At 67.5% G+C, this 23,777-nt stretch overlaps 2 protein-coding genes across 2 annotated transcripts; both read left to right on the top strand.

Moving 5' to 3' along the window:
• The first annotated feature begins 561 nt into the window (after positions 1–561).
• Positions 562–13,133, top strand: KIF1C (kinesin family member 1C). The gene is given in 24 exon segments (XM_072848603.1): positions 562–717; positions 1,958–2,081; positions 2,345–2,421; positions 2,510–2,689; positions 2,785–2,850; positions 3,406–3,584; positions 3,676–3,787; positions 4,802–4,879; positions 4,983–5,048; positions 5,190–5,265; positions 5,341–5,419; positions 5,535–5,683; positions 6,798–6,822; positions 6,824–6,911; positions 6,997–7,076; positions 7,681–7,758; positions 7,888–7,965; positions 8,056–8,150; positions 8,422–8,505; positions 9,584–9,752; positions 9,874–9,946; positions 11,134–11,736; positions 12,626–12,904; positions 12,906–13,133. Coding segments are annotated over 23 exon segments (3,048 nt in total). The 5' UTR covers positions 562–717; positions 1,958–1,975.
• Positions 13,134–14,077: 944 nt separating this feature from the next.
• On the top strand, positions 14,078–22,318 carry PCOLCE (procollagen C-endopeptidase enhancer). The gene is made up of 8 exons (XM_072848675.1): positions 14,078–14,235; positions 14,520–14,628; positions 16,086–16,344; positions 18,505–18,629; positions 18,732–18,865; positions 20,850–21,145; positions 21,853–22,026; positions 22,108–22,318. Exons 1-8 carry the CDS (start codon positions 14,114–14,116, stop codon positions 22,248–22,250), a joined length of 1,362 nt encoding a protein of 453 aa, XP_072704776.1. The 5' UTR covers positions 14,078–14,113; the 3' UTR covers positions 22,251–22,318.
• Positions 22,319–23,777: the final 1,459 nt, after the last annotated feature.

The following is a 23,777-nucleotide window of genomic DNA, read 5'->3' as shown; positions in this document are numbered from 1 at the left end:
ATAATTGGGGAAAGTGTGTGGGGGAAAAGGAGGAATAATGGGGGAAAATGTGGGGGAAAAGGGGGCATAAAGGGGAAAATATGGGGGAAAAGGAGGAGGGATAATGGAGGGAAAAGGAGGGATAATGGGGGAAAATGTGGGGGAAAAGGAGGAATAATGGGAGAAAAGGGGGAAAAGGGGGGATAATGGGAGAAAAGGGGGATAATGGGGGAAAAGGGGGATAATGGGGGAAAAGGGGGAAATGTGTGGGGAAATGGGGGACTGTGGGGGGAAATAGGGGAAGAAGAGGGAAAAGCGGGGGAATGAGAGGGGAAAGCGTGAAAGGAAAAGGAGGGAAAAGCGTGAGGGGGAGACGGGGGAGCACCGTGAGCGAAGGCGGCTCCGTGGGGACGAGGAGGAACCCACGGCGGACCCCACCTTTCCGCGCCGTTGCCCCTTTAAGGGTGGGCGGGGCGGGGCGGGGCGCGGGGCTCCTCCTCCCCGTCTGGCGACACTCCCCGCCCCTCGTACGTCACCGCGGCCACGCCACGCCCACTCGGGCCGCGCCGCCGCCGCCGCCGCCGCCGCCGCCGCCGCCGCCGCCGCCGCCGCCTCCTCCCGGCCCGGCCCGGCCCTGCCCCGCCGGGCCCTGGGTCGGTGCCGAAGGCCCGGCACCGCGGGCGGGGTGAGGTCGGGATGTCCGCCGTGGGGCGGAGGGGATGAAGGACCGCGGGGCGGGTGAGTGACCGGGAGGAGGCTCGGGGAGGGGGCGTGAGGGACGGGGAGGGGCGGGATTCGGGGAGTGGGGGGCTCAGGGGTGGGGGAGCGGGTTAGGGGGTGACGGGGGTAGGGGGCAGGTTTAGGGGGTTATCGGGGGTTTTGGGGGCTCAGAGGGGTAGGGGGCAGGTTTGGGGGGCTATGGGGGGCTTGGGGGTCTCGGGGGTTGGGAGTGGATTTAAGGGGTGCCGGGGGCGTAGGGGCAGGTTTGGGGGTTATAGGGGGTGATCGCAGTTTGGGGGCCTCAGGAGTGGGGAGTGGGTTTAGGGGGTGACAGGGGGTAGGAGAGCAGGTTTGGGGGGCTCAGGGGTGTGGGGGCAGGTTTAGGGGGTATAGGGGTTTGGGGGATGCGGGTGTTTGGGGAGGGGTTTAGGAGGATATAAAGGGGTGGGGGTTCAGGGTTGGGGGAGCAGGCTTAAGGGGTATAGAGGCAATTGGGGGGCTCGGGGTATGGGGAGCAGGTTTAGGGGTCATGGGGGGCAGGTTTAGGGGGTCACGGGGGTGGGGGGCTCAGGGGCGTGGGGGGCAGGTTTAGGGGGCTATAGGGGGTTTGGGGGCTCAGGGGCGTGGGGGCAGGTTTAGGGGGCTATAGGGGGTTTGGGGGCTCAGGGCGTGTGGGGGCAGGTTTAGGGGGGCTATAGGGGGTGATCCCAGCGTGGGGGGCCCTCAGGGTGGCGGGGTCACAGCCTGCGGCCTCCACGGGCTCCGGCCTGGGGGAGCCCCCATTTTGGGGGGGTCAGCGACGCGGGGGGGCGGGGGGGGTCATGTGCTGTTTATCCCGGCTGGAGTCAAGCTGGGACGGAGGCGGAGGGGAGGCTCCTCACTCTCCTTTTCCTTCCCCAAATCCCAACCTTTGACCCCCAACCCTGACCTTTGACCTCTCCTGTGGCCCTGCCTGTACCCTGGGTGGGGGGAGGGGGGGGCTTCCAGCTCTTTCCGCATCACCCCCCTCCCCCCCCCGCCCCGGGGTTATTTTTAGGCCTCTTCTTGGGGGGGGACGAGGACGGGGACGGATCCGGCCGGGCGTTGCCCCCGTCCCCCCGTCCCCCCAAAGCCAGGCACGATCCGTGCCGGGGCGTTGGTGTTGAACCCAGCCCTGGGGTGGGGGTTCCCCTACACCTTTTTTTTTGGGGGGGGGGGTGGTGTTATTTTGGGGGTGCGGGGGGAGGTGTTAAGTGTGTCCGTCTGTCCGTCCCGGCAGGGTAAAGCCGTCACCGGTATGGCGGGTGCGTCGGTGAAGGTGGCGGTCAGAGTCCGGCCCTTCAACGCCCGGGAAGCCGGCCGGCAGGCCAAGTGCGTCATCCAGATGCAAGGCAACACCACCTGTGAGTGGGGTTGTTTTGGGTGGGGGGGGGGGGCACGGACACGAGTGGGACACCCCCCCGGCCCCCCCCTCCCCTTTCCCCGTCCTTGTCCCCGCGGCACCGTCCTGGCCACCGGCCCGGAGAACCAGCTGCCGCCGGGCTAAAAATAGCAGTGAAGGAGGGGGGGGAATGGGGACGGCGGTGATGGTGACGTGGGGGGTGACGGCGTCCCCCCCCCAACACGTTGTCACCCCCCCCTTGCCCCCCCCGCCCCCCCAAAACAGGCATCACCAACCCCAAGCTCCCCAAAGACGCCACCAAGCACTTCACCTTCGACTACTCGTACTGGTCGCACACCTCGGTGAGTGTTGGGGGGGGACACAGGGGTTTGGGGGGGACACAGGGGTTTGGGGGGACACAAGGGGGTCCCTAATTACCCCCCCCGTCAGGAAGAGGACCCCCTCTTCGCCTCGCAACGCCGCGTCTACCAGGATATCGGGGAGGAGATGCTGTGTCACGCTTTCGAGGGGTACAACGTCTGCGTCCTCGCCTACGGCCAAACCGGCGCTGGCAAATCCTACACCATGATGGGCCGGCAGGAGGCCGGGCAGCGGGGGATCATCCCGCAGGTATTGGGGGGGTCTTTGAGGGGTTTGGGGGGCTGGACACCCCCCCCTCCCCCAAGAAAAAAACAAGCCTCCGGCTCAGCGCCGCTCGCCCCCAGCTCTGCGAGGATCTCTTCGCCCGCGTCGGCCGCGAGGGATCCCCCGATCTCACCTTCTCCGTGGAGGTGAGTTGGGGGGGTTTGGGGGTTCGGGGGGCTCCCCACCTTGCAGACCCCCTCCCCACCTTGCAGCCCCCCGGTTTTGGGGGTTTTGGGGGTTCGGGGTGGGCCCCCTTGTCTCACGGACCTGGGGGTGTGGGGGTTCACTGTGGTGTCTCCCTCGTAGCCCCCCGCCCCCAGCCCGGCGATTTGGGGGTTCAGGCCAGCCCCCACCTCCTCGCAGCCTCCCCCCCAGCAGTTTGGGGTTCACCCACCCCTCCCCAGTGGTTTGGGGTTTCCCCTCCATCAGTTTGGGGGTTCCCCCTCACCGTTTTGGGGGTTCACCTGCCCAACACCCCCATCAGTTTAGGGGTTCACCTGCCCCCTCCCCATCAGTTTGGGGGTTCACCCCCTCACCATTTCAGGGTTCCCCCCAAGCGATTTGGGGGTTCACCCCCTCACCGTGTCAGAGTTCCCCCCCATCAGTTTGGGGGTTCACCCCCTCACCGTGTCAGGGTTCCCCCCATCAGTCTGGGGGTTCCCCCTCCCTCACCGTTTTTGGGGGTTCCCCCCCTCCTCCAGGTGAGCTACATGGAGATCTACTGCGAGCGGGTGCGGGACCTGCTGAACCCCAAAAGCCGGGGGGGGCTGCGGGTGCGGGAGCACCCCCTGATGGGCCCCTACGTCCAGGACCTGTCCCGCCTGGCCGTCACCTCCTTCGAGGACATCGCCGACCTGATGGACAGCGGCAACAAGGCCAGGTTGGGGGGGGACGGGGGACACCCCGACATTTCGGGGGGCCCCCCCCACCCCCCCCTCGCTGATGATGTCCCCCTGCCCGCTCCCACTCAGGACGGTGGCGGCCACCAACATGAACGAGACCAGCAGCCGCTCCCACGCCGTCTTCACCATCGTCCTCAGCCAGCGCCGCCGCGACCGCCTGACCGAGCTGCAGAGCGAGAAGGTGACGCTGCACCCCAAAAGCCCCCGATCCCCCCAAAACCCCCCTCGGGCTGCACCCACATCCCCGAATCCCCTGAAATCCCCCACCGATGCCCCCCAATACCCTGAAGTCACTCCCAACCCCCTGAATCCCCCAAATCCCCTAAAATCCTCCCAAATCCCACAAAGCCCCCCAAATCACTCTCAAGTCCCCCAAGTCCCCCAAATCCCACAAAATCCCCCAAATCCCCCTGAATTCCCCCAAATCTCCCCGTCCCCTAAAATCCCAAAATCCCACCAAATCCCCCTCAGCTCCCTCCAACCCCCCAAGTCCCCCAAATCCCCACCCCCAAATCCCCCAAATTCTCCCCAGATTCCTGAACCCCCAGATCTCCCCGAATCACCCCAAAATCCCTGAACCCCCCAACATCCCCCAAATTCCCCCAAATCCCATCAGTGCCCCCAAACTCCTCCCAAATTCCCCCCAAATCCTCCCCCACCCCAAATCACCCCCAAAATCCCATCAGTGCCCCCAAACTCCTCCCAGATTCCCCCCCAAGTCCCCCAGACCCCCAAATCCCCCAAAATCCCCCCAAATCCCCTGACCCCCCTGCCCCCAAATCCCCTCAGTGCCCCCCAAACTCCTCCCAAATTCCCCCAAATCCCCCAGACCCCCAAATCCCCCACACCCCCAAATCTCCCCAAATCCCCTCAGTGCCCCCAAACTCCTCCCAAATTCCCCCCAAATCCTCCCCCACCCCCAAATCACCCCCAAATCCCCTCAGTGCTCCCCAAACTCCTCCCAAATTCCCCCAAGTCCCCCAGACCCCCAAATCCCCCAAATCCCCCAAATCCCCTGACCCCCCTGCCCCCCAAATCCCCTCAGTGCCCCCAAACTCCTCCCAAATTCCCCTAAATCCCCAGGCCCCCAAATCCCCCCCCACACCCCCAAATCCCCCAAATCCCTCAGTGCCCCCAAACTCCTCCCAGCTTCCCCCCACGTCCCCCAGACCCCCACATCCCCCCTGCCCCCCAGGTCAGCCGCATCAGCCTGGTGGACCTGGCCGGCAGCGAGCGCGCCGACGCCTCGGGGGCCAAGGGCATTCGCCTGAAGGTGAGGAGCTGGGGGGCTCGGGGGGACCCCTGCACCCCCAAATAGGGGAGGGGGGGGGTCCGCGGGGACCCCCAGCCTTCCTCATCCTCCTCTTCCTCCCCAGGAAGGCGCCAACATCAACAAGTCTCTGACCACGCTGGGGAAAGTCATCTCCGCCCTGGCCGAGGCGGTGAGTTTGGGGGGGCACGGGGGTCCTCGCCCCCCCCTCCCCGGACTCTGGGGTCCCCTCCCCGGTCTCCGGGGTCCCCTCATTTTGGGGGAGGGGCACACACGAGCCCCCCTTTTCCCTTCCCCCCCCACCCTGTAGCAGAACAGCAGGAAGAAGAAGCCGGATTTCATCCCTTACCGGGACTCGGTGCTGACCTGGCTGCTGAAGGAGAACCTGGGTGAGTTGGGGGGGGTTTGGGGGGGGGTCTGAGTTTTTTGGGGGTCCCCTAACCCCCCCCATCCTCTCCCCGCAGGCGGTAACTCCCGCACGGCCATGATCGCGGCGCTGAGCCCGGCCGACATCAACTACGAGGAGACGCTCAGCACCCTGCGGTGAGGCGCCGCTTGGGGGGCGTGGGGGAGATTTCAGGGGGGCTCTGTGATGGTTTTATTTTTTTGGGGGGGGAGGGGGAGGGGGGTCCCAGCCCTGATCCTGGCCCCCCCCCCGCTACGCCGACCGCACCAAGCAGATCCGGTGCCACGCGGTGATCAACGAGGACCCCAACGCCCGCCTGATCCGGGAGCTGCGGCAGGAGGTGACGCGGCTGCGGGAGCTGCTCTGCGCCCAGGGGCTGGCCCACGCCCTGGCCCCCGCCGGTGAGGTTTGGGGGGCTGGGGAGAGGGTTTGGGGGGCAGAGGAAGGGGGTGGGGGGGGGTTGGGGGTACAGAGGGTTTGGGGGCAGAGGAAGGGGGTGGGGGGGTTTGGGGGGTACAGAGGGGTTTGGGGGCAGAGGAAGGAAGGGGGTGGGGGGTTTGGGGAGCCAGAGGAAGGGGTGGGGGGGTTTGGGGGAGCAGAGGAAGGGGTTTGGGGACAGAGAGGGGTTTGGGGGGCAGAAGGAAGGGGTGGGGGGTTTGGGGGGCAGAGGAAGGGGTTTGGGGTACAGAGGGGTTTGGGGGCCAGAGGGAAGGGGTGGGGGGTTTGGGGAGCAGAGGAAGGGGTTTGGGGACAGAGAGGGGATTTGGGGGATAGAGGGGGTGAGGAAGGTTGGGGGGCAGAGCTAAGGGTGTTTGGGGGTACAGAGGGTTTGGGGGGGCAGAGGGAAGGGGGTGGGGGGTTGGGGGGCAGAGGGGTTTGGGGGGCAGAGGGAAGGGGGTGGGGGTTTGGGGGGCAGAGGGTTTGGGGGGCAGAGGGAAGAGGGTGGGGGGTTGGGGGCAGAGGGGTTTGGGGGTAGAGGGAAGGGGGATTGGGGACACAGGGTTTGGGGGGCAGAGGGTTTGGGGGCAGAGGAAGTGGGGAAGGTTGGGGGGCAGAGAAAAGGGGAGTGGGGCAGGTTTTGGGGGGCAGAGCTAAGGGGGTTTGGGGGGGCAGAGGGAAGGGGTGGGGCAGGTTTGGGGACTTGGGGGCAGAGCTAAGGGGTTTGGGGGGCAGAGAGGGGTTCGGGGGCAGAGGGAAGGGGTTTGGGGACACAGAGGGGGTTTGGGGGGCAGAGGGGTTTGGGGGCAGGGGGGTGGGGCGGGTTTGGGGGCTTGGGGGGCAGAGCTAAGGGGTCTGGGGGCAGGTTTGGGGGCTTGGGGCAGAGTGGGGGGCTCGGGGTGGCGGATGGGGAGGGGTTTGGGGGGCAGGTTTAGGGGGACTTGGGGGCAGAGCTAAGGGGATTTGTGGGGGGGAAGAGGAGGGGACTTGGGGGGCAGAGCTGGGGGTTGGGGGGCAGTGCAGGAGGGGCTCCCAGCCCCCCGAACCCCATTTCCCCCGACCCCCATTCCCCCCCAGGCCCGAACGGAGCCACAGAGCCCCCAGCCCCCCCGCGGACCCCTCCCCGCCGCCCTCAACGGGGGACGGAGCCGCTGCCCCCTCGGCGCCGCCGAGGCCATGGAGCGGCTGCAGGTGACCCTGAACCCCCCGCCCTCCCCCACCCCGGGGCACCCAGGGGCTGGGCTCACCCCTCCCCCCGATCGTGTGTCCCCCCCAGGAGACGGAGAAAATCATCGCGGAGCTGAACGAGACCGGGGAGGAGAAGCTGCGCAGGACGGAGGCGCTGCGCCTGGAGCGGTGAGGGGGGCCCAAACCAGCCCCCCGGCGCCCCACAGCCCCCACCACCTGAAAGCCCCCAAAACCCCCGCTGGCCCCCAAACCCCCATCTGGTCCCCCAACCCCTTTGCGCCCCCCCAGACCCCCACTGCAGCCCAACACCCCCGAGCCCCCGTGGGGGCCCCCAAAACCCCCAACACCCCTCCCCAGCCCCCAAAGCCCCCCACTTTCCTCTCAGCACCCCACCCCCCACAGCCCCCCAAAACCCCTCCCATGGCTCCCCAGACCCCCCATGGCCCCTCCAAACCCTCTGACCCCCCACAGCCCCCAAACCCTCCCAACACCCTTCCCACGCCCCACACCCCCAAAAACCCCCACTGTCCCCCCCAGCTCCCCCAACCCCCCCCACAGCCCCCCAAAACCCCCCAACACCCCCCAGCCCCCTGACCCCCCAACACCCCCCACAGCCCCCCAATCCCCCCCCACTGACCCCACCACAGCCCCCAAAACCCCCACTGCTCCCCACAGCCCCCAAAACCTCCCACAGCCCCCCAACCCCCTCCCATGCCACCCCAGCCCCCTCCTACCCCCAGCCCCCAACCCCCCCAACCCCCCGTGCCCCCAGGGAGGCGCTGCTGGCCGAGATGCGGGTGGCCCTGCGGGAGGACGGCGGCACCCCCGGCGTCTTCTCCCCTAAAAAGGCAACTTGGGGGCTGGGGGCCCCCAAAACCCCACACCCCCCTCCCCCCACCGTGGGGTACCTCCCACTGAGCCCTGACTCTGGTTTTGGGGTGTTTTTTTGGTTTTTTTTTGGGGTGCCCCCCAAAAAAGACCCCCACTTAGTGAACCTCAACGAGGACCCGCTGATGTCCGAGTGCCTCCTCTACCACATCAAGGACGGCGTGACCAGGTGAGGGGGTGGGGGTGTCTTGGGGGCCCCCAAACCCCACAGGGGCCCCCCAAACCCTACAGGGCCCCCCAAATCCCTGTGCCCCCCCAGAGTGGGCCAAGTGGACGTGGACATCAAGCTGTCGGGGCCGTTCATCGGGGAGCAGCACTGCCTCTTCCGCAGCCGCCCCGACCCCTCGGGCGAAGGTAGGAAATTAGGGGGGGGCCCCCAGATTTTGGGGTGCCCCCCCGCGCCTTTTCCTGCCCCCTCCCCTGCACCCCTAACTCCTTTTTCTCCCCCCCACCCCCTTCCCCAATGCTGGCACTGGAGCAGGTCACCGCGGCCCCCAGGTACCGCTCCCCCGCGCCGGCGGGAGAGGGGTCCTAAGGGGGGTTGGGGGTTTTGGGGGCAGGGTGGGATTTTGGGGTCCCCCCGTTTTAGCAGTGTCGTAACCCCCTCCTCGTTGCCCCCCCCAAGTGGTGGTGACGCTGGAGCCGTGCGAGGGGGCCGAGACCTACGTCAACGGGAAGCAGGTGACGGAGCCGGTGGTCCTCAAGTCGGGTAGGGACCCCCCAGATCCCTGTGACACCCCCAAATCATGTCCCCCAAATCCCCGCGTGACCCCCAAATCCCCACGTGACCCCCAAATCATGTCCCCCCAAATCCCCGCATGTCCCCCAAATCCCTGCGTGACCCCCTCAAATCCCTGTGACCCCCCAATCATCGTCCCCCACATCCCTGTGACACCCCAAATCCCCTCAATTCCCTATGTTCCCCCAAATCCTTGTGACCCCCAAGTCCCTGTGTCCCCCAAATCCTTGTATATGCCCCCCCAAATCCCCGTGACCCCCAAATCCCTGTCTCCCCAAAACCCCGTGTGTCCCCCAAATCCCTGTAAATGCCCCAAATTCCCCAAATCCCCGTGTGCCCCCCAATCCCTGCCTATCCCCCCAACTGCCCCCCAAATCTGTTCCCCCAAGTCTGTCTCCCCCAAATCCCCCCAACCCCGTGTGTGTCCCCAAATCCCTGTGTCCCCCATCCCCCAAACCCCGTGTGTCCCCACTAAATCCCTGTAAATGCCCCCAAATCCGTGTCCCCCCAAACCCCGTGTGTCCCCAAATCCCCGTCTCTCCCCCAGATTCCCCCAAATCCCCCAAACCCTGCGTGTACCCCCAAATCCCCGTGTTCCCCCCAAATCCCCATCTCTCCCCCAAACCCCCCAAACCCCGTGTGTCCCCCCAAATCCCCGTCTCTCCCCCAAATTCCCCCAAATCCCCCCAAACCCCGTGTGTGCCCCCAAATCCCCGTGTTCCCCCCAAATCCCCCAAACCCCGTGTGTACCCCCAAATCCCTGTGTTCCCCCCAAATCCCCATCTCTCCCCCAAATCCCCCAAATCCCTGTGTTCCCCCCAAATCCCCATCTCTCCCCCAAATCTCCCCAAATCCCCGTGTTCCCCCCAAATCCCCCCAAACCCTGTGTGTCCCCCAAATCCCTGTCTCTCCCCAAATTCCCCCAAATCCCCCCAAACCCCGTGTGTCCCCCAAACCCCCGTGTTCCCCCAAATCCCCCAAGCCCCGTGTGCCCCCCGCCCCCTCCCCCGGCCCGCCTGGGTCCCACCCTCCTCTCCCCTCCCCCCAGGCCACCGCCTCGTTTTGGGGAAGAACCACGTTTTCCGCTTCACCCACCCGGAGCAGGCGCGCCGGGAGCGGGAGCGCGGCCCCCCCGAGCCCCCCCCGGACTGGAACCTGGCCCAGCGGGAGCTGCTGGAGCAGCAGGGCATCGACATGCGCCTGGAGATGGAGAAGAGGTGGGGACGCCCTGGGGACGCCTCGGGGACACCTCGGGGACACCCTGGGGACGCCCTGGGGACACCCTGGGGACGCCCGGGGGACGCCCGGGGGGGCTCACGCCGTGTCCCCCCCCCGCAGGCTGCAGGACCTGGAGAACCAGTACCGGCGGGAGAAGGAGGAGGCCGACCAGCGGCTGGAGCAGCGGCGGAGGGTGAGGGGGGCACGGGGGTCCCCTGGGGGTCACAGGTGGCCCCTGTGTCCCCTGGGGGTCACAGCTGGCCCCTGGGTGGCCCTTGGGTCCCCTCAGTGTCCCTTGGGTGTCACAGTTGTCCCCCGTGTCCCCTGGGTGTCACAGTTGTCCCCTGGGTGTCCCCTGGGTGGCCCTTGGGTCTCCTCAGTGTCCTTTGGGTGCCCCCTGGGTGTCACAGTTGTCCCCTGGGTCCCCTCAGTGTCCCCTGGGTGTCACAGCTGACCCCTGGGTGTCCCCTGGGTGTCACAGCTGACGCCTGGGTGACCCCTGGGTGTCACAGCTGATGCCTGGGTCCCCTGGGTGGCCCCTGGGGGTCACAGGTGGCCCCTGGGTCCCTTCAGCGTCCCCTGGGGGTCACAGTTGTCCCCTGTGTCCCCTGGGGGTCACAGCTGACCTCTGGGTGTCCCCTTGGGGTCCCCTGGGTGTCACAGGTGGCCCCTGGGTGGCCCTTGGGTCCCCTCAGTGTCCCCTGGGTGTCACAGTTGTCCCCCGTGTCCCCTGGGTGTCACAGCTGACCCCTGGGCGTCCCCTCAGTGTCCCCTGGGTGTCACAGTTGTCCCCTGGGTGTCCCTGGGGGTCACAGCTGGCCCCTGGGTGTCCTTGGGTCTCCTCAGTGTCCTTTGGGTGGCCCCTGGGTGTCACAGTTGTCCCCTGGGTCCCCTCAGTGTCCCCTGGGTGTCACAGCTGACGCCTGGGTGACCCCTGGGTGTCACAGCTGATGCCTGGGTCCCCTGGGTGGCCCCTGGGGGTCACAGGTGGCCCCTGGGTCCCTTCAGTGTCCCTTGGGTGTCACAGTTGTCCCGTGTCCCCTGGGGGTCACAGGTGGCCCCTGGGTGTCCCCTTGGGGTCCCCTGGGTGTCACAGGTGGCCCCTGGGTGGCCCTTGGGTCCCCTCAGTGTCCCCTGGGTGTCACAGTTGTCCCCTGGGTGTCCCTGGGTGTCACAGCTGGCCCCTGGGTGTCCTTGGGTGGCCCCTGGGTCCCCTCAGTGTCCCTTGGGTGGCCCCTGGGTGTCACCCTGCCGCATCCCTGTCCCCAACCGTGTCCCCCCTGTGTCCCCGTCCCCACCACGTCCCCGCCCCCCCCCACCCCCCCGTGTCCCCCCCGCGTCCCCGTCCCCACCGTGTCCCCGCCGCGTCCCCCGCCCCAGCACGCCGACCCGGACAGCGGTGACGACCCGGAGCAGCGCTGGTGCGAAGCCGGTTGGCGCCTCATCTCCTCCCTCCGCCAAAAACTGCCGGCGCCCACCGTCCGTTCCATCGTCCGCCGCTGCGGCCTCCCCAGCCCCGGCAAACGCCGGGAGCCCCTCCGCGTCTACCAGATCCCTCAGCGGCGCCGGCCGGCGACACCGGATCCTCCCTGGGTCACCATGGCGGATCTGAAGATGCAGGCGGTGAAGGAGATCTGCTACGAGGTGGCCCTGCGGGATTTTCGGCAAGCGCGGCGAGAGGTGGAAGCCATGAGCATCGTCAAGATGAAAGAGCTCTGCCGGCGTTACGGCAAACGCGATCCTCACGAGCGGGAGACCTGGCGCGCCGTGGCGCGGGACGTTTGGGATACGGTGGGAGGAGGCGAAGAGGATGGCGGCGGCGGCGACGTCGCCGGGGCGGAGGTGGAGGGGCTGCGGGCTCACCTGGACAAGCTGGCGGGGATCCTGCGGGAGGTGAAGCGGCAGAACAGCGCCAAGGACGAGCAGATCCGCGCCCTGCGGGATCGCGTCGGCAAGATGGAGCGCGTCATCCCCCTCCCGGCGGTGAGGGAGCCCCCCCGGCCCGCCCCACGGCCTGCCCCACGGCCTGCCCTACCGCCTCCCATGGGGCCCTGGGGGGGGGGGTCTGCCTGCCCCAGGGGAGCGTGATGTGGGTCCTGCCTGCCCCACGTCCCCCTATAGACCCCTGGTGTGGGGCCTGCCTGCCCCCCATCACCCTATAGAACCCTCATATGGGTCCTGCCTGCCCCACATCCCCCTATAGACCCCTGGTGTGGGGCCTGCCTGCCTCACAGACCCCTAACATGGGGCCTGTCTGCCCCACACTGCCCCACAGGACCTTGGTGTGAGTCCTACCTGCCCCACATCACTCCATAGACCCCTGGTGTGGGGCCTGCCTGCTCCACGGACCCCTAATGTGGGTCCTGTCTGCCCCACGCCACCCCACAGGACCTTGGTGTGGGTCCTGCCTGCCCCCTATCACCCTATAGAACCCTCATATGGGTCCTGCCTGCCCCACGTCCCCCATAGACCCCTGGTGTGGGGCCTGCCTGCCCCACGCTGCCCCACAGGACCTTGGTGTGAGTCCTACCTGCCCCACATCACTCCATAGACCCCTGGTGTGGGGCCTGCCTGCCCCACAGACCCCTAACATGGGGCCTGTCTGCCCCACGCTGCCCCACAGGACCTTGGTGTGGGTCCTGCCTGCCCCCTATCACCCTATAGAACCCTCATATGGGTCCTGCCTGCCCCACGTCCCCGTATAGACCCCTGGTGTGGGGCCTGCCTGCCCCACACCACCCCACAGCCCCCCGACGTGGGCCCTGCCTGCCCCACGCAGCCCCCTGGGACCCCACGCGTGCCCCTCCCTGCCCCCCAGCCCCCTCCCCCCCAGCCGGGCCTGCCCTGACCCCGCTCTCTCCCCTCCCCCCAGCAGGAGGAGGACGCAGAGGCCTCGTCCCCCACTCAGGAGCCCCCCCCCGCCCGCGCTGGGGAGGGGGCGCCACCCTCGTCACCCTCACCGGCGTCACCCTCACCGGCGTCACCCTCACCGGCGTCACCGGCGGCGTCCTCGGCGGCGGAGCGGCTCTGCCGGCTGATGGAGCAGGATCCGGCCTTCCGGCGGGGGCGGCTGCGCTGGCTGCGGCAGGAGCAGGCCCGCTTGGGGGGGGGGCTGCAGCCCCCGCCCCCCGCCGCCCCCCGCTTCACCCCTCCCCCAGGACTGTAAGCTTCGCTTCCCCTTTAAGAGCAACCCCCAGCCCCGCCTGGCTTGGGCGGGGGGCGGCCCCCCCCCTCAGGACAACCCCCCCTCCTCTTTCGGGCGCCCCCGGCGGCGTCTCTGGATGGGGGCCCCCCGCGGCAGCCGCCAAGGCCGGGGGGCCCCTGCCCCCCGGGGACGCCCCTCCCCCGCATCCGCCGCCAGCACTCGGCCCCTGACCTGAAGGCGCGCGGCCCCCGCCTAGGGGTGCTGGGGGCAGCGCCCCGGGGGTGCTGGGATACTGGAGGACCCCCCCCGGACAATCAGGGCTGGGCTGCTTCCCCCCGCCCCCCAATAGGTGCTGAGTGGGGTCGTCCCACGTGGGGGGTCCCCAGCTGCTGTCACACCCCCCTTGTGTGCGTGCGTGTGTCTGTGGGGGGTGTCCCCCCGATTAAGGGGGACCCCCCCCAATTAAGGGGATCGCCTAATTAAAGGGGGAAGCCCCTAATTAAAGAGGAACCCTCATTAAAGGGGGTGCCCCCCCCCAATTAAAGGTGGTGCCGCCTCCATCTCTGCTGCCTGGCACGTGTAGCGCCGCGCCCCGCCCCCTTTCGCCACGTCACCGCCGTGCCCCGCCTACTCCAGCTTGGCAGCCCGTGGCCACGCCCCTCAGCTCCACCCCTAGGGGCGGCCACGCCCCTTTCCTCCCCGCGGGGCGGTGCTCGGAGGGGTTGGGGCGTGGTATAGGGAAGCACCGCCCCCCAGGCCTGGCCCCGCCCTTTCCCCATGTAGGGATGCGCTCAGGGATGGGGGCGTGGTATAGGGAAGCACTGCCCCTAAGGCTGGCACCGCCCCTTCTCCATGCAGGGCAGCGCTGGGTGGGGGCGTGGCATAGGGAAGCACCGCCCCCAGGGCGGCCCCGCCCTTTCCCCGTGCAGAGCAGCGCTGGGTGGGGGCGTGGTAGAAGGAAGCACCGCCCCCCCCGGGGCTGGCTCCGCCCCTTTCCCCGCAGAGCAGCCTCCGGGCTGGGGGCGTGGTACAGGGAAGCACCTCCCCCCGGGCTGGCCCCGCCCCCTCCCCCAGGGCAGTCTTCGGAGGGGGCGTGGCACAAGGACCCCCCCGCCCCGTTTGGGGGCGTGTCGCGGCGCAGGCCCCGCCCCTCCCGCGGCCCCCCCGGGGGCTCCGGCCCCCCCCGCTGCCATTCGGCCCCGGCCCGGCCGCGCCATGAGCCGCCTCCCGGCCCCGCCGCTGCCGCTGCTGCTGCTGCTGAGCGCCCTGGGCCGCCCGGCCGCGGGGCAGGCCCCGGCCCCGGCCCCGGCCCCCACCGCCCGCCCCAACGCCACCAGGTAACGGCACCCCGGGGCGGGACCCCCCCCAAACCGGGACCCCCGCTACCCCGGGACCCCCGACCGCGCTCGGGACAACACCACCCCTCCCCCCGGGGCCGGGACCCCTGGGACCCTTCCCCACGGGACCTTCCCCTGGGAACTGCCCTGGTCCCCCTGGGACCCTTCCCCACGGCACCGGGACCCCCTCAGCCCGGGACGCCCCCCCCGGGACCGTGACACCCCCCGGGGACTCGACCCCTCCTCTACCCGGGCCCCCGTGACCGGTGCCCCCGTGTCCCCAGGCCGGTGTTCCTGTGCGGGGGGGAGCACCGCGGGGACTCGGGGTACATCGCCAGCGAGGGCTTCCCCCGCCACTACCCGCCCGGCCGCAACTGCACCTGGACCATCACGGTACGCGCCCCCGGGGGCACCCCGAAACCCCGGGGGCACCCCGACCCCCCACGGGCACCCCCACACCCCTGCGATCGCCCCGAAACCCCGGGGGCACCCTGACACCCCCCCGGGGTCGTCCCCAAACCCCAGGGGCACCCCAGGTCCCCCAAAACCTCCCCAGGGGCACCCCCAAACCCGCTGGGGTCACCCCGAACCCCCTGGGAGCACCCTGACCCCCACCCCAGGGACACCCCAAACCCCCTGGGGCACCCCGAAATCCCGGGGGCACCCTGACACCCCCCCGGGGTCGTCCCCAAACCCCAGGGGCACCCCCAGGTCCCCCAAAACCCCTCCAGGGGCACCCCAAACCCACTGGGGTCACCCCGAACCCCTGTGATCACCCTGACCCCCCCAGGGGCACCCTGAAATCCCGGGAGCACCCTGACACCCCGGGGTCATCCCCAAACCCCAGGGGCACCCCAGACCCCCAACCCCCGGGGTCACCCTGACCCCCCGGGGTCACCCCAAAACCCCATGTCCCAGTGCCCCCGTCCGAGGGGCAGCCCCCCGTGCCCCCCATCCCCTGACCTGCAGGTGGCTGAGGACCGTCCTGCCACGTCCCCCTGTCCCCGCGTCCCCCTGTCCCCACGTCCCCCGTGTCCCCCAGGCCCAGGTGGTGACGCTCCCTGTCCCTGTGTCCCCACGTCCCCAGGGCCTGCGGTGGCACTCACCCCATGTCCCCCAGGTCCCTGAGCGCCAGGTGGTGACAGTCCCTGTGTCCCCCCCTGTCCCCTCTGTCCCCCAGGCCCGGGTGGTGACTCTCCCCACCCCCTGTCCCTGTGTCCCCCTCTGTCCCCAGGTCCCCAAAGGTCAGGTGGTGACGCTCCCCACCCCCGGTCCCCTGTCCCCCAGGCCCAGGTGGTGACGCTCCCTGTCCCTTGTCCCCCTGTCCCCCAGGCCCAGGTGGTGACGCCGCCCGTCCCCTGTCCCTGTGTCCCCCCAGTCCCCCTGTCCCCCAGGCCCAGGTGGTGACGCTCCCTGTCCCCATGTCCCCCCTGTCCCCCTGTCCCCCAGGCCCAGGTGGTGACGCCGCCCGCCCCTGTCCCTGTGTCCCCCGGTCCCCTGTCCCCCAGGCCCAGGTGGTGACGCTCCCTGTCCCCATGTCCCCCCCTGTCCCCCTGTCCCCCAGGCCCAGGTGGTGACGCTCCCTGTCCCCATGTCCCCCCCGTCCCCTGTCCCCCAGGCCCAGGTGGTGACGCTCCCTGTCCCCCTGTCCCCCCCGTCCCCCTGTCCCCCAGGCCCAGGTGGTGACGCCGCCCGCTCCCTGTCCCTGTGTCCCTCCTTGTCCCCCTGTCCCCCAGGCCCAGGTGGTGACGCTCCCCGCCCCCTGTCCCTGTGTCCCCCTGTCCCCCAGGCCCAGGTGGTGATGCCGCCCGTCCCCAGGGCCCGCGGTGGCACTCACGCGTGTCCCGCAGGTCCCCGAGGGCCAGGTGGTGATGCTCTCCTTCCGCGTCTTCGACCTGGAGCCGGACCCTCTGTGTCGCTTCGACTCCCTCTCGGTTTTCGGGGGTCACGGGCCGGGGGCCCCCCTGCTGGGGCGCTTCTGCGGCACCTTCCGGCCCGGGGCGCTGCTGGCGGCCGGGAATCGGATGCTGCTGCGGATGGAGAGCGACGAAGCCACCGCCGGCCGCGGCTTCCTCGTCTGGTTCAGCGCCGGCCTCCCCCCGGCGCACGGTGAGCGGCCGGGGGGGCAGCGGGGCGTCGGGCACCGCCGGCAGAGAGGAGGGACCCCCCCGAACCCCCCCCAACCCCTGCGGAGCCCCCCCGAACCCCCGTGGCCCCTAAAACCTCCGTAGTCCCCCCAACACCCCGTAGGTCCCCCCCAAAACCCCATGGACCCCCTCAAAACCCCAAAACTCTGCGGAGCCCCCGAACCCCGTGGCCCCTAAAACCTCCATAGGTCCCCCAAAACCCCGTAGGGCCCCCCAAAACCCCATAGCCTCCCCCAAAACTCTGTGGAGCCCCCCGAACCCCGTGGCCCCTAAAACCTCCATAGGTCCCCCCAAAACCCCGTAGGTCCCCCAAAACCCCATAGCCTCCCCCGAACCCCTGTGGAGCCTCCCCAAGCCCCCATGGCCCCTAAAACCTCCATGGTCCCCCCCAAAACTCCATGGACACCCCCAAAACCCCACAGCCTCCCCAAACCCCTATGGACCCCTAAACCCCATAGGCCCTAAAACCTCCATAGTCCCCCAAAACCCTATGGACCCCCCAAAACCCTATAGCCCCCTGAACCCCTATGGAGCCCCCCAAGCCCCCATGGCCCCTAAAACCTCCATAGTCCCCAAAAACCCCGTAGGTCCCCCTCAAAACCACATAGCCACCCCGAAACCTTATGGACCCCCAGAACCCCATAGCCCCCAAACCCCCATGGACCCCCTTCAAAATCACATAGCCCCTAAAACTCCCCAAAACCCCATAGCCCCCCAAAACCCTATGGACCCCCCAAAACCCTGTAGCCTCTCCCGAATCCCATGGACCCCTCCTCAAAACCCCCATGGAGCCCCCAAAACCCCCATGGCCCCTAAAACCCCCATAGCCCCCCAAACTCCCCATGGAGCCCCCCAAAACTCCATGGCCTGTAAAAGCCCCGCAGCCCCCCCAAAACGCCCATGGAGCCCCCAAAACGCCCATGGAGCCCCCAAAACCCCCATAACCCCCAAACCCCCATAGTCTCCCCAAAACCCTCATGGAGCCCCCAAACCCCCATAACCCCCAAACCCCATAGTCCCCCCCAAAACCCTCATGGAACCCCCCAAAACCACTATGGCCCCTAAAACCCCATAGCCCCTCCCAACCCCCACAAACCCCAGGGAGCCCCCAAACCCCCATAGCCCCCAAAACCCCCATGGAGCCCCCAAACCACTATGGCTCCCAAAACCCCTATAGTCCCCCAAACCCGATGTAGCCCCTAAAACCCCATAGCCCCCCAAACCTCATAGATCCCCCAAAACCCCCATGGAGCCCCCCAAACCACTGTGGCCCCTAAAACCCCCATAGCCCCTCCCAACCCCCAAACCCCCATAGCCCCCCAAAAGCCCCATGGAGGCTCCCAAACCCCCATGGCCCCTCAAAATCCCATGAATCCCCAAAATCCCCATGAAACCCCCAAAACCCCTATGGCCCCTAAAACCCCCATAGCCCCCACAAACACCCATAGCCCCCAAAATCCCATGAAGCCCCCAAAACCCCATAGCCCCCAAATCCCCCATGGAGCCCCCCAAAACCCCTATGGCCCCTAAAACCCCCATAACCCCTCCCAACCCCCCCAAACCCATAGCCCCCCCAAACGCCTATAGCCCCTCCAAAACCCTATGGAGTCCCCCAAACCCCCTTGGAGCCCCCCAAACTCCCATAGCCCCTAAAATCCCCATGGCCCCCCCCAAAAAACCCCCCACAGCCCCCAACCCAGCCCAACCCTCAGGACCTTTTGCAGGGCCCCCCACGGACGGCGGCGTGCGGGGGTTAATAATAAACCCCATTTTTTCGGGGAGTCCTGGCACTATTTTGACGGTGAGTATGACCCCCCCCCAAAATAAAAGCACCCCCGGGGGGGGGGGTCTTGCACCCCAAGAGTCCCTCCCCCCTTTTTCCTTCCTCCTCCTCCTCCTCCTCCTCCTCAGGGTGGTTTTGGCATTGCCCCCCATAATTACCCACCCACAAGGCTTCTTTTTTGGGGGGGGGAGAAGCCGCTGCGCCCCACCCTGCCCCACAGCCACGTTTCGGGGGGGTCTCAGTGAGAGAGGAAATGCCGGCGGTGTGGGAAAATGGGGTGGGGGGGGTCACAGTGTGGTGGTGGCCCCCCCTAAAATCTGATCCCCCCCGCCCCCCCAGAACACCAGTTCTGCGGGGGGCGGCTGGAGAAGCCCCAGGGGAGCCTGAAGACGCCGAATTGGCCGGAGGAGAATTACCCCCCCGGGATCAGCTGCTCCTGGCACATCGTGGCCCCCCCCGAAAAGGTTTGGGGGGGTCCTTGTGGGAGGGGGGGTCGTGGGGGAGGGTTCGGAGCTGATTTTTTTTTTTTTTTTTTTTTGGGGGGGGGTGTTTGTGTCCCCCCAAAGGTGATCGAGTTGAGGTTCGGGAAGTTCGACGTGGAGCCGGACGCCCACTGCCGCTACGACTACGTGGCTGTTTTCGAGGGGGAGACGGACGACGCGCGGAGAGTGGGGAAGTCCTGCGGGGAGGAGACCCCCGGGTAGGACACCCCCCCCCCAGCTCTGAGGGGACACCCCCAAACCTGCCTGACCCCCCCCAAACCTGCCTGACCCCCCCCAAACCTGCCTGACCCCTCCTAAACCGGCCTGATCCTCCCTAAAACCAGCCTGACCCCCCAACTCAGCCTGAACCCCCCAAAATCAGCCTGATCCCCCCAAATCATCCTGATCCTCCCTAAAACCAGCTTGATCCTCCAGAATCAGTCTGGACCCCCAAAATCAGCCTGATCCTCCCCAAAACCAGCTCGATCCCCTCCAAAACCAACCCAGCCCCCTCAAAATCATCCTGATCCCCCCCCCAAATCATCCTGATCCCCCAAACCTGCTGGACCCCCAAAACCAGCTTGATCCCCTCCCAAATCAGCCTGGACCCCCCAAAACCATCTTGATCCCCCCAAAATCAGCCTGATCCCCCTTAAACCATCCTGACCCCCTTAAAACCAACCCAGCCCCCTCAAAATCATCCTGATCCCCCCCAAAACCTGTTGGATCCCCCAAAACCAGCTTGATCCCCCCAAGCCAGTCTGATCCCCTAAAACCAGCTTGGACCCCCCAAAACCAGCTTGACTCACCCTAAACCTGCCTGACCCCTCAAAAACGTGCCTGACCCCCCAAACCAGCCTGATCCCCTCAAAACCAGCCTGGACACCCCCAAGACCAGCCTGGACCCCCAAAAACCAGGCTGAACCCCCCAACCAGGCTGAACTGCCCCCAAACCCCTCCTGACCCTCCAACCCCACCCTAGACCCCCAAGACCCACCTGACCCCCAAAACCAGCCTAGTGCCCCTAAAGCGAGTCTGACCCCCCAACCATCCTGACACCCCCCAACCCAGCCTGAAACCCCGTAAAACCCGTCCTGACCCCCAAACCACTCCTGACCCCCAAACTCCTCCTGAGCCCCCAAACCCATCATTAACCCACTCACCCCTCCTGACCCCCCAACCCCTCCTGACCCCCAAACCCATCATTAACCCCTCAACCCCTCAACCCCTCCTGAGGCTCCCAAAACCCCACCTGAACCCCCAAACCCCTCCTGAGCCCCCCCAAAACCATCATTAACCCCCCAAACCCTTCCTGACCCCCCCAAACCATCCTTGAGGCCCCCAAAACCCCACCTGATCCCCCTAAACCCATCCTGATCCCCCCAACCCCATCCCGACCTCCCCCAAACCACTCCTGACCCCCCAAACCTCTCCTGTGCCCCCCCAAACCATCCTTAAGCCCCCAAAACCCCACCTGAACCTCCCAAACCCTCCTTAACCCCTCCAAACCCTCCTGACCCCCAAACCCATCATTAACCCCCTCAACCCCCTCCTGAGCCCCCAAACCCATCATTAACCCCTTAACCCCTCCTGAGCCCCCAAACACCTCCTGAGCCCCCAAACCCATCATTAACCCCCTCAACCCCCTCCTGACCCCACAACTCCTCCTGAGGCTCCCAAAACCCCACCTGAACCCCCAAACCCCTCCTGAGCCCCCAAAACCATCATTAACCCCCAAACCCCTCCTGACCGCCCAAAACCATCCTTAAGCCCCCAAAACCCCACCTGAACCTCCCAAACCCTCCTTAACCCCTCCAAACCCCTCCTGACCCCCCAAACCCATCATTAACCCCCTCAACCCCCTCCTGACCCCCACAACCCCTCCTGAGGCTCCCAAAACCCCACCTGAACCCCCAAACCCCTCCTGACCCCCAAAACCATCATTAACCCCCCAAACCATCCTTGAGGCCCCCAAAACCCCACCTGATCCCCCTAAACCCATCCTGATCCCCCCAACCCCATCCCGACCTCCCCAAACCACTCCTGACCCCCAAACCTCTCCTGTGCCCCCCAACCATCCTTAAGCCCCCAAACCCCACCTGAACCTCCCAAACCCCTCCTTAACCCCTCCAAACCCCTCCTGACCCCTCCAAACCCCTCCTGAGCCCCCCAAACCCCTCCTGACCCCCATTTCGCCCCCAGCCCCATCCTCTCCTCCGGCCACGAGCTGCTGGTTCAATTCGTCTCGGACCTGAGCGTGACGGCCGACGGCTTCACCGCCACCTACACCGTCAGGAGCCGCGATGCGGCACCGGCACCGGACCCCGGCACCGATCCGGCAAACCCCAAATCCAAGGGGGGTGGGAAGGGGAAAGCCCCCCCCAGCCCTAAAATGGTGACACCGGCTGCCACCGTCGTCACCGCCACCGAGACCCCCTGCCCCCAGCGATGCCGACGCACCGGGACGCTGCAGAGCAACTTCTGCGGCAGCGATTTTGGTGAGGATCCTCCCCCCCCCCAAAAAAAAAAGGGGTATGGGGGGGAGGCTGAGGACCCCCAAAAATGGGGGGGACAGGGAAGGGGATGGCTGAGGACCACCCAAAATGGGGTACAGGGATGGCTGAGGAGCCCCCAAAGATGGGGTTATGGGGAGGGGATGGTTGAGGACCCCAAAAGTGGGGGTGCAAGGAGGGGGTGGCTGAGGGCCCCAAAAATGGGGTACAGGGAGGGGAGTGGCTGAGGACCCCTGAAAATGGGATTATGGGGAGGGGGTGGCTGAGGACCCCCAAAGATGGGGAACAGGGAAGGGAGGGGTGGCTGAGGACCCCTGAAAATGGGGTACAGGCATGGTGGAGAACCCCCCCAAAGATGGGGTAAGGGGAGGGGGATGGCTGAGGACCCCCCCAGAGCTGGGGTACAAGGAGGGGGGTGGCTGAGTAACCCCCAAAAATGGGGGATGGGGGGGGATGGCTGAGGACACCCCAAAGCTGGGATATGGGGGTGGTTGAGGACCCCCTAAAATGGGGAGATGGGGAAGGGGGGAGGCTGGGGACCCCCCAAAGTTGGGGTAAGGGGAGGGGGTCCAGCCGAGGACCCCCCCAAACATGGGGGTACAGGTAAGGGGGTGGCTGAGGACCCCCCAAAGCTGGGGTACAGGGGGTATGGCCGAGGTTTTGGGGTATCTCACCCCCCCCTGTGCCGGCAGTGCTGACCGGGACGGTGAAGTCGGTGTCTCGGGGTCCCCCCCAGGAGCGGGGCTGGGCCGTGGTCTCCATCCTCGGCCTCTACAAATCGGGGGGCCTGGGGGTACCCCAACCCGCCAAGGGGGCCACCCTGCGCCTCCAGCTGCCCTGTCGCCTCTGCCCCGGCCTCAAGAAAGGTGGGTGCACAATGGAGGGGGGTGTGGGGGGGTGTCTCTGTGCCCCCCATATCCTGACACCCCCCCCCAAATCTCTTCCAGGCTCCAGCTACATCCTGATGGGGCGGGTGGGGGCGGATGGGGGGGCCGTGCTGCCCCCCGACGCCTTCGTCGTCCCCTACCGCCAGCAGCAGCAGCAGGTTTTGGGGAACCTCAGCAAGAGGCCGTGTCGGGGGAACCCCTGAGACCCCCCCCGAACCCTCCCCCCAAATTGTGGACCCCCCCATATGCAAATAAAGGGTGCAGAGCTGGAGGGTGTGAGTGATGGGGACGGGGGTGGACCCCCCCCATGCTGCTGCCACGTAGCCGGGTGGAAGCCGGACCCCTCCCTCTCCCCCACCGCCCCTCCCTCTCTTGGGGGACACAGGGTGGCCCCCGCCACGGTGGAGCCCGAGGGAGGGGACCCCAGCGGCCGGGCCGCCCCTTGGCATCCCCCCCCACCCCTTGAAAGCCCGCGGTGAGGCTCCTTTAAGAAGTGCCAAGGGGGCGGGGCTTGAGGGTTGGGGCGGAGCCTGCTGGCAGGCGGAGGAGGGGCCGGTGGCCTCGGGCTAAGTGCGCGGGGGCGTGGCCTCCCATTGAGGGGCGGGCGCCGAGGGGGCGTGGTCTCTGGCTGAAGAGGGTGGGGAGGGAAGACAGGTGATGGGGGCGGGGCCTCTCGCGGTGAGGAGGAGAAAGGGGCGTGGCCTCCGGCGGAGAAAGGGGCGTGGGGTTTGGCTGCAGAGGCTGAGAAAGGGGCGTGGCCTCCGGTGGGAGGCGGGGGAAGGGCGTGGCCTCTGGTATAAGGGGCCACAGCGGAGGAAGAAGCAATGGCGGGAGGTGCTGAGGCTGCTGACCCAGCGGGGGGCCTGGGGAAGGGGGGCAGAGGGGTGAGGGGGTGCCCAGGGGGTCCCCTCAGGGCTGCTGGGGTCCCTGGTGTCCCCTGGTCTCAGTGCAATGCAGCACCGGACCTGCTGGATAGGGACCCAGTGGGGACAGGGATGGGGACAGGGACAGGGATGGGGACAGGGCACCTGCCCAGGGGACACTGGGGACAGGGATGGGGACAGCGCACCTGTGGGGACAGGGGTGGGGACAGGGCACCTGCCCAGGGGACACTGGGGACAGGAATGAGGACAGGGCACCTGTGGGGACAGGGATAGGGACAGGGATGGGGACAGGGCACCTGCCCAGGGGACAGTCACAGGGACAGGGATAGGGAAAGGACCCCTGTGGGGACAGGGATAGGGACAGGGAGGGGGACAGGGCACCTGCCCAGGGGACACTGGGGACAGGAATGAGGACAGGGCACCTGTGGGGATGGGGACAGGGGTGGGCACAGGGACAGGGCACCTTTGGGGACAGTCACAGGGACAGGGATAGGGAAAGGACACCTGTGGAGACAGGGATAGGGACAGGGATGGGGACAGGGCACCTGCCCAGGGGACACTGGGGACAGGAATGGGGACAGGGCACCTGTGGGGATGGGGACAGGGGTGGGCACAGGGACAGGGCACCTGCCTAGGGGACAGTGGGGACAGGAATGGGGACAGGGCACCTGTGGGGACAGGGATGGGGACAGGACACCTGCCCAGGGGACACTGGGGACAGGAATGGGGACAGGGCACCTTTGGGGACAGTCACAGGGAACCCACCCACCCTTGTCCACCCCCCCGCTATCCTAGCGGCCTCACCGTCACCTCCTGGTCCCCACCGGTCTGATGCTGGTGGCAATG

Source organism: Ciconia boyciana, chromosome 32 (genome assembly GCF_034638445.1).
Source record: "Ciconia boyciana chromosome 32, ASM3463844v1, whole genome shotgun sequence".
Taxonomy (NCBI): Eukaryota; Metazoa; Chordata; class Aves; order Ciconiiformes; family Ciconiidae; genus Ciconia; species Ciconia boyciana.
Note: the sequence above shows the minus strand (reverse complement) of the source record. Positions and strands in the feature narration are given on the sequence as shown.

Bases quoted from the DNA above. Each gene is read 5' to 3' on its own strand.
- PCOLCE (XM_072848675.1), top strand. From the start codon at position 14,114: ATGAGCCGCCTCCCGGCCCCGCCGCTGCCGCTGCTGCTGCTGCTGAGC. The intron at 18,630-18,731 runs GTTTGGGGGGGT...GTCCCCCCAAAG, and splicing joins TCGTGGCCCCCCCCGAAAAG to GTGATCGAGTTGAGGTTCGG. The intron at 22,027-22,107 runs GTGGGTGCACAA...AATCTCTTCCAG, and splicing joins CTGCCCCGGCCTCAAGAAAG to GCTCCAGCTACATCCTGATG.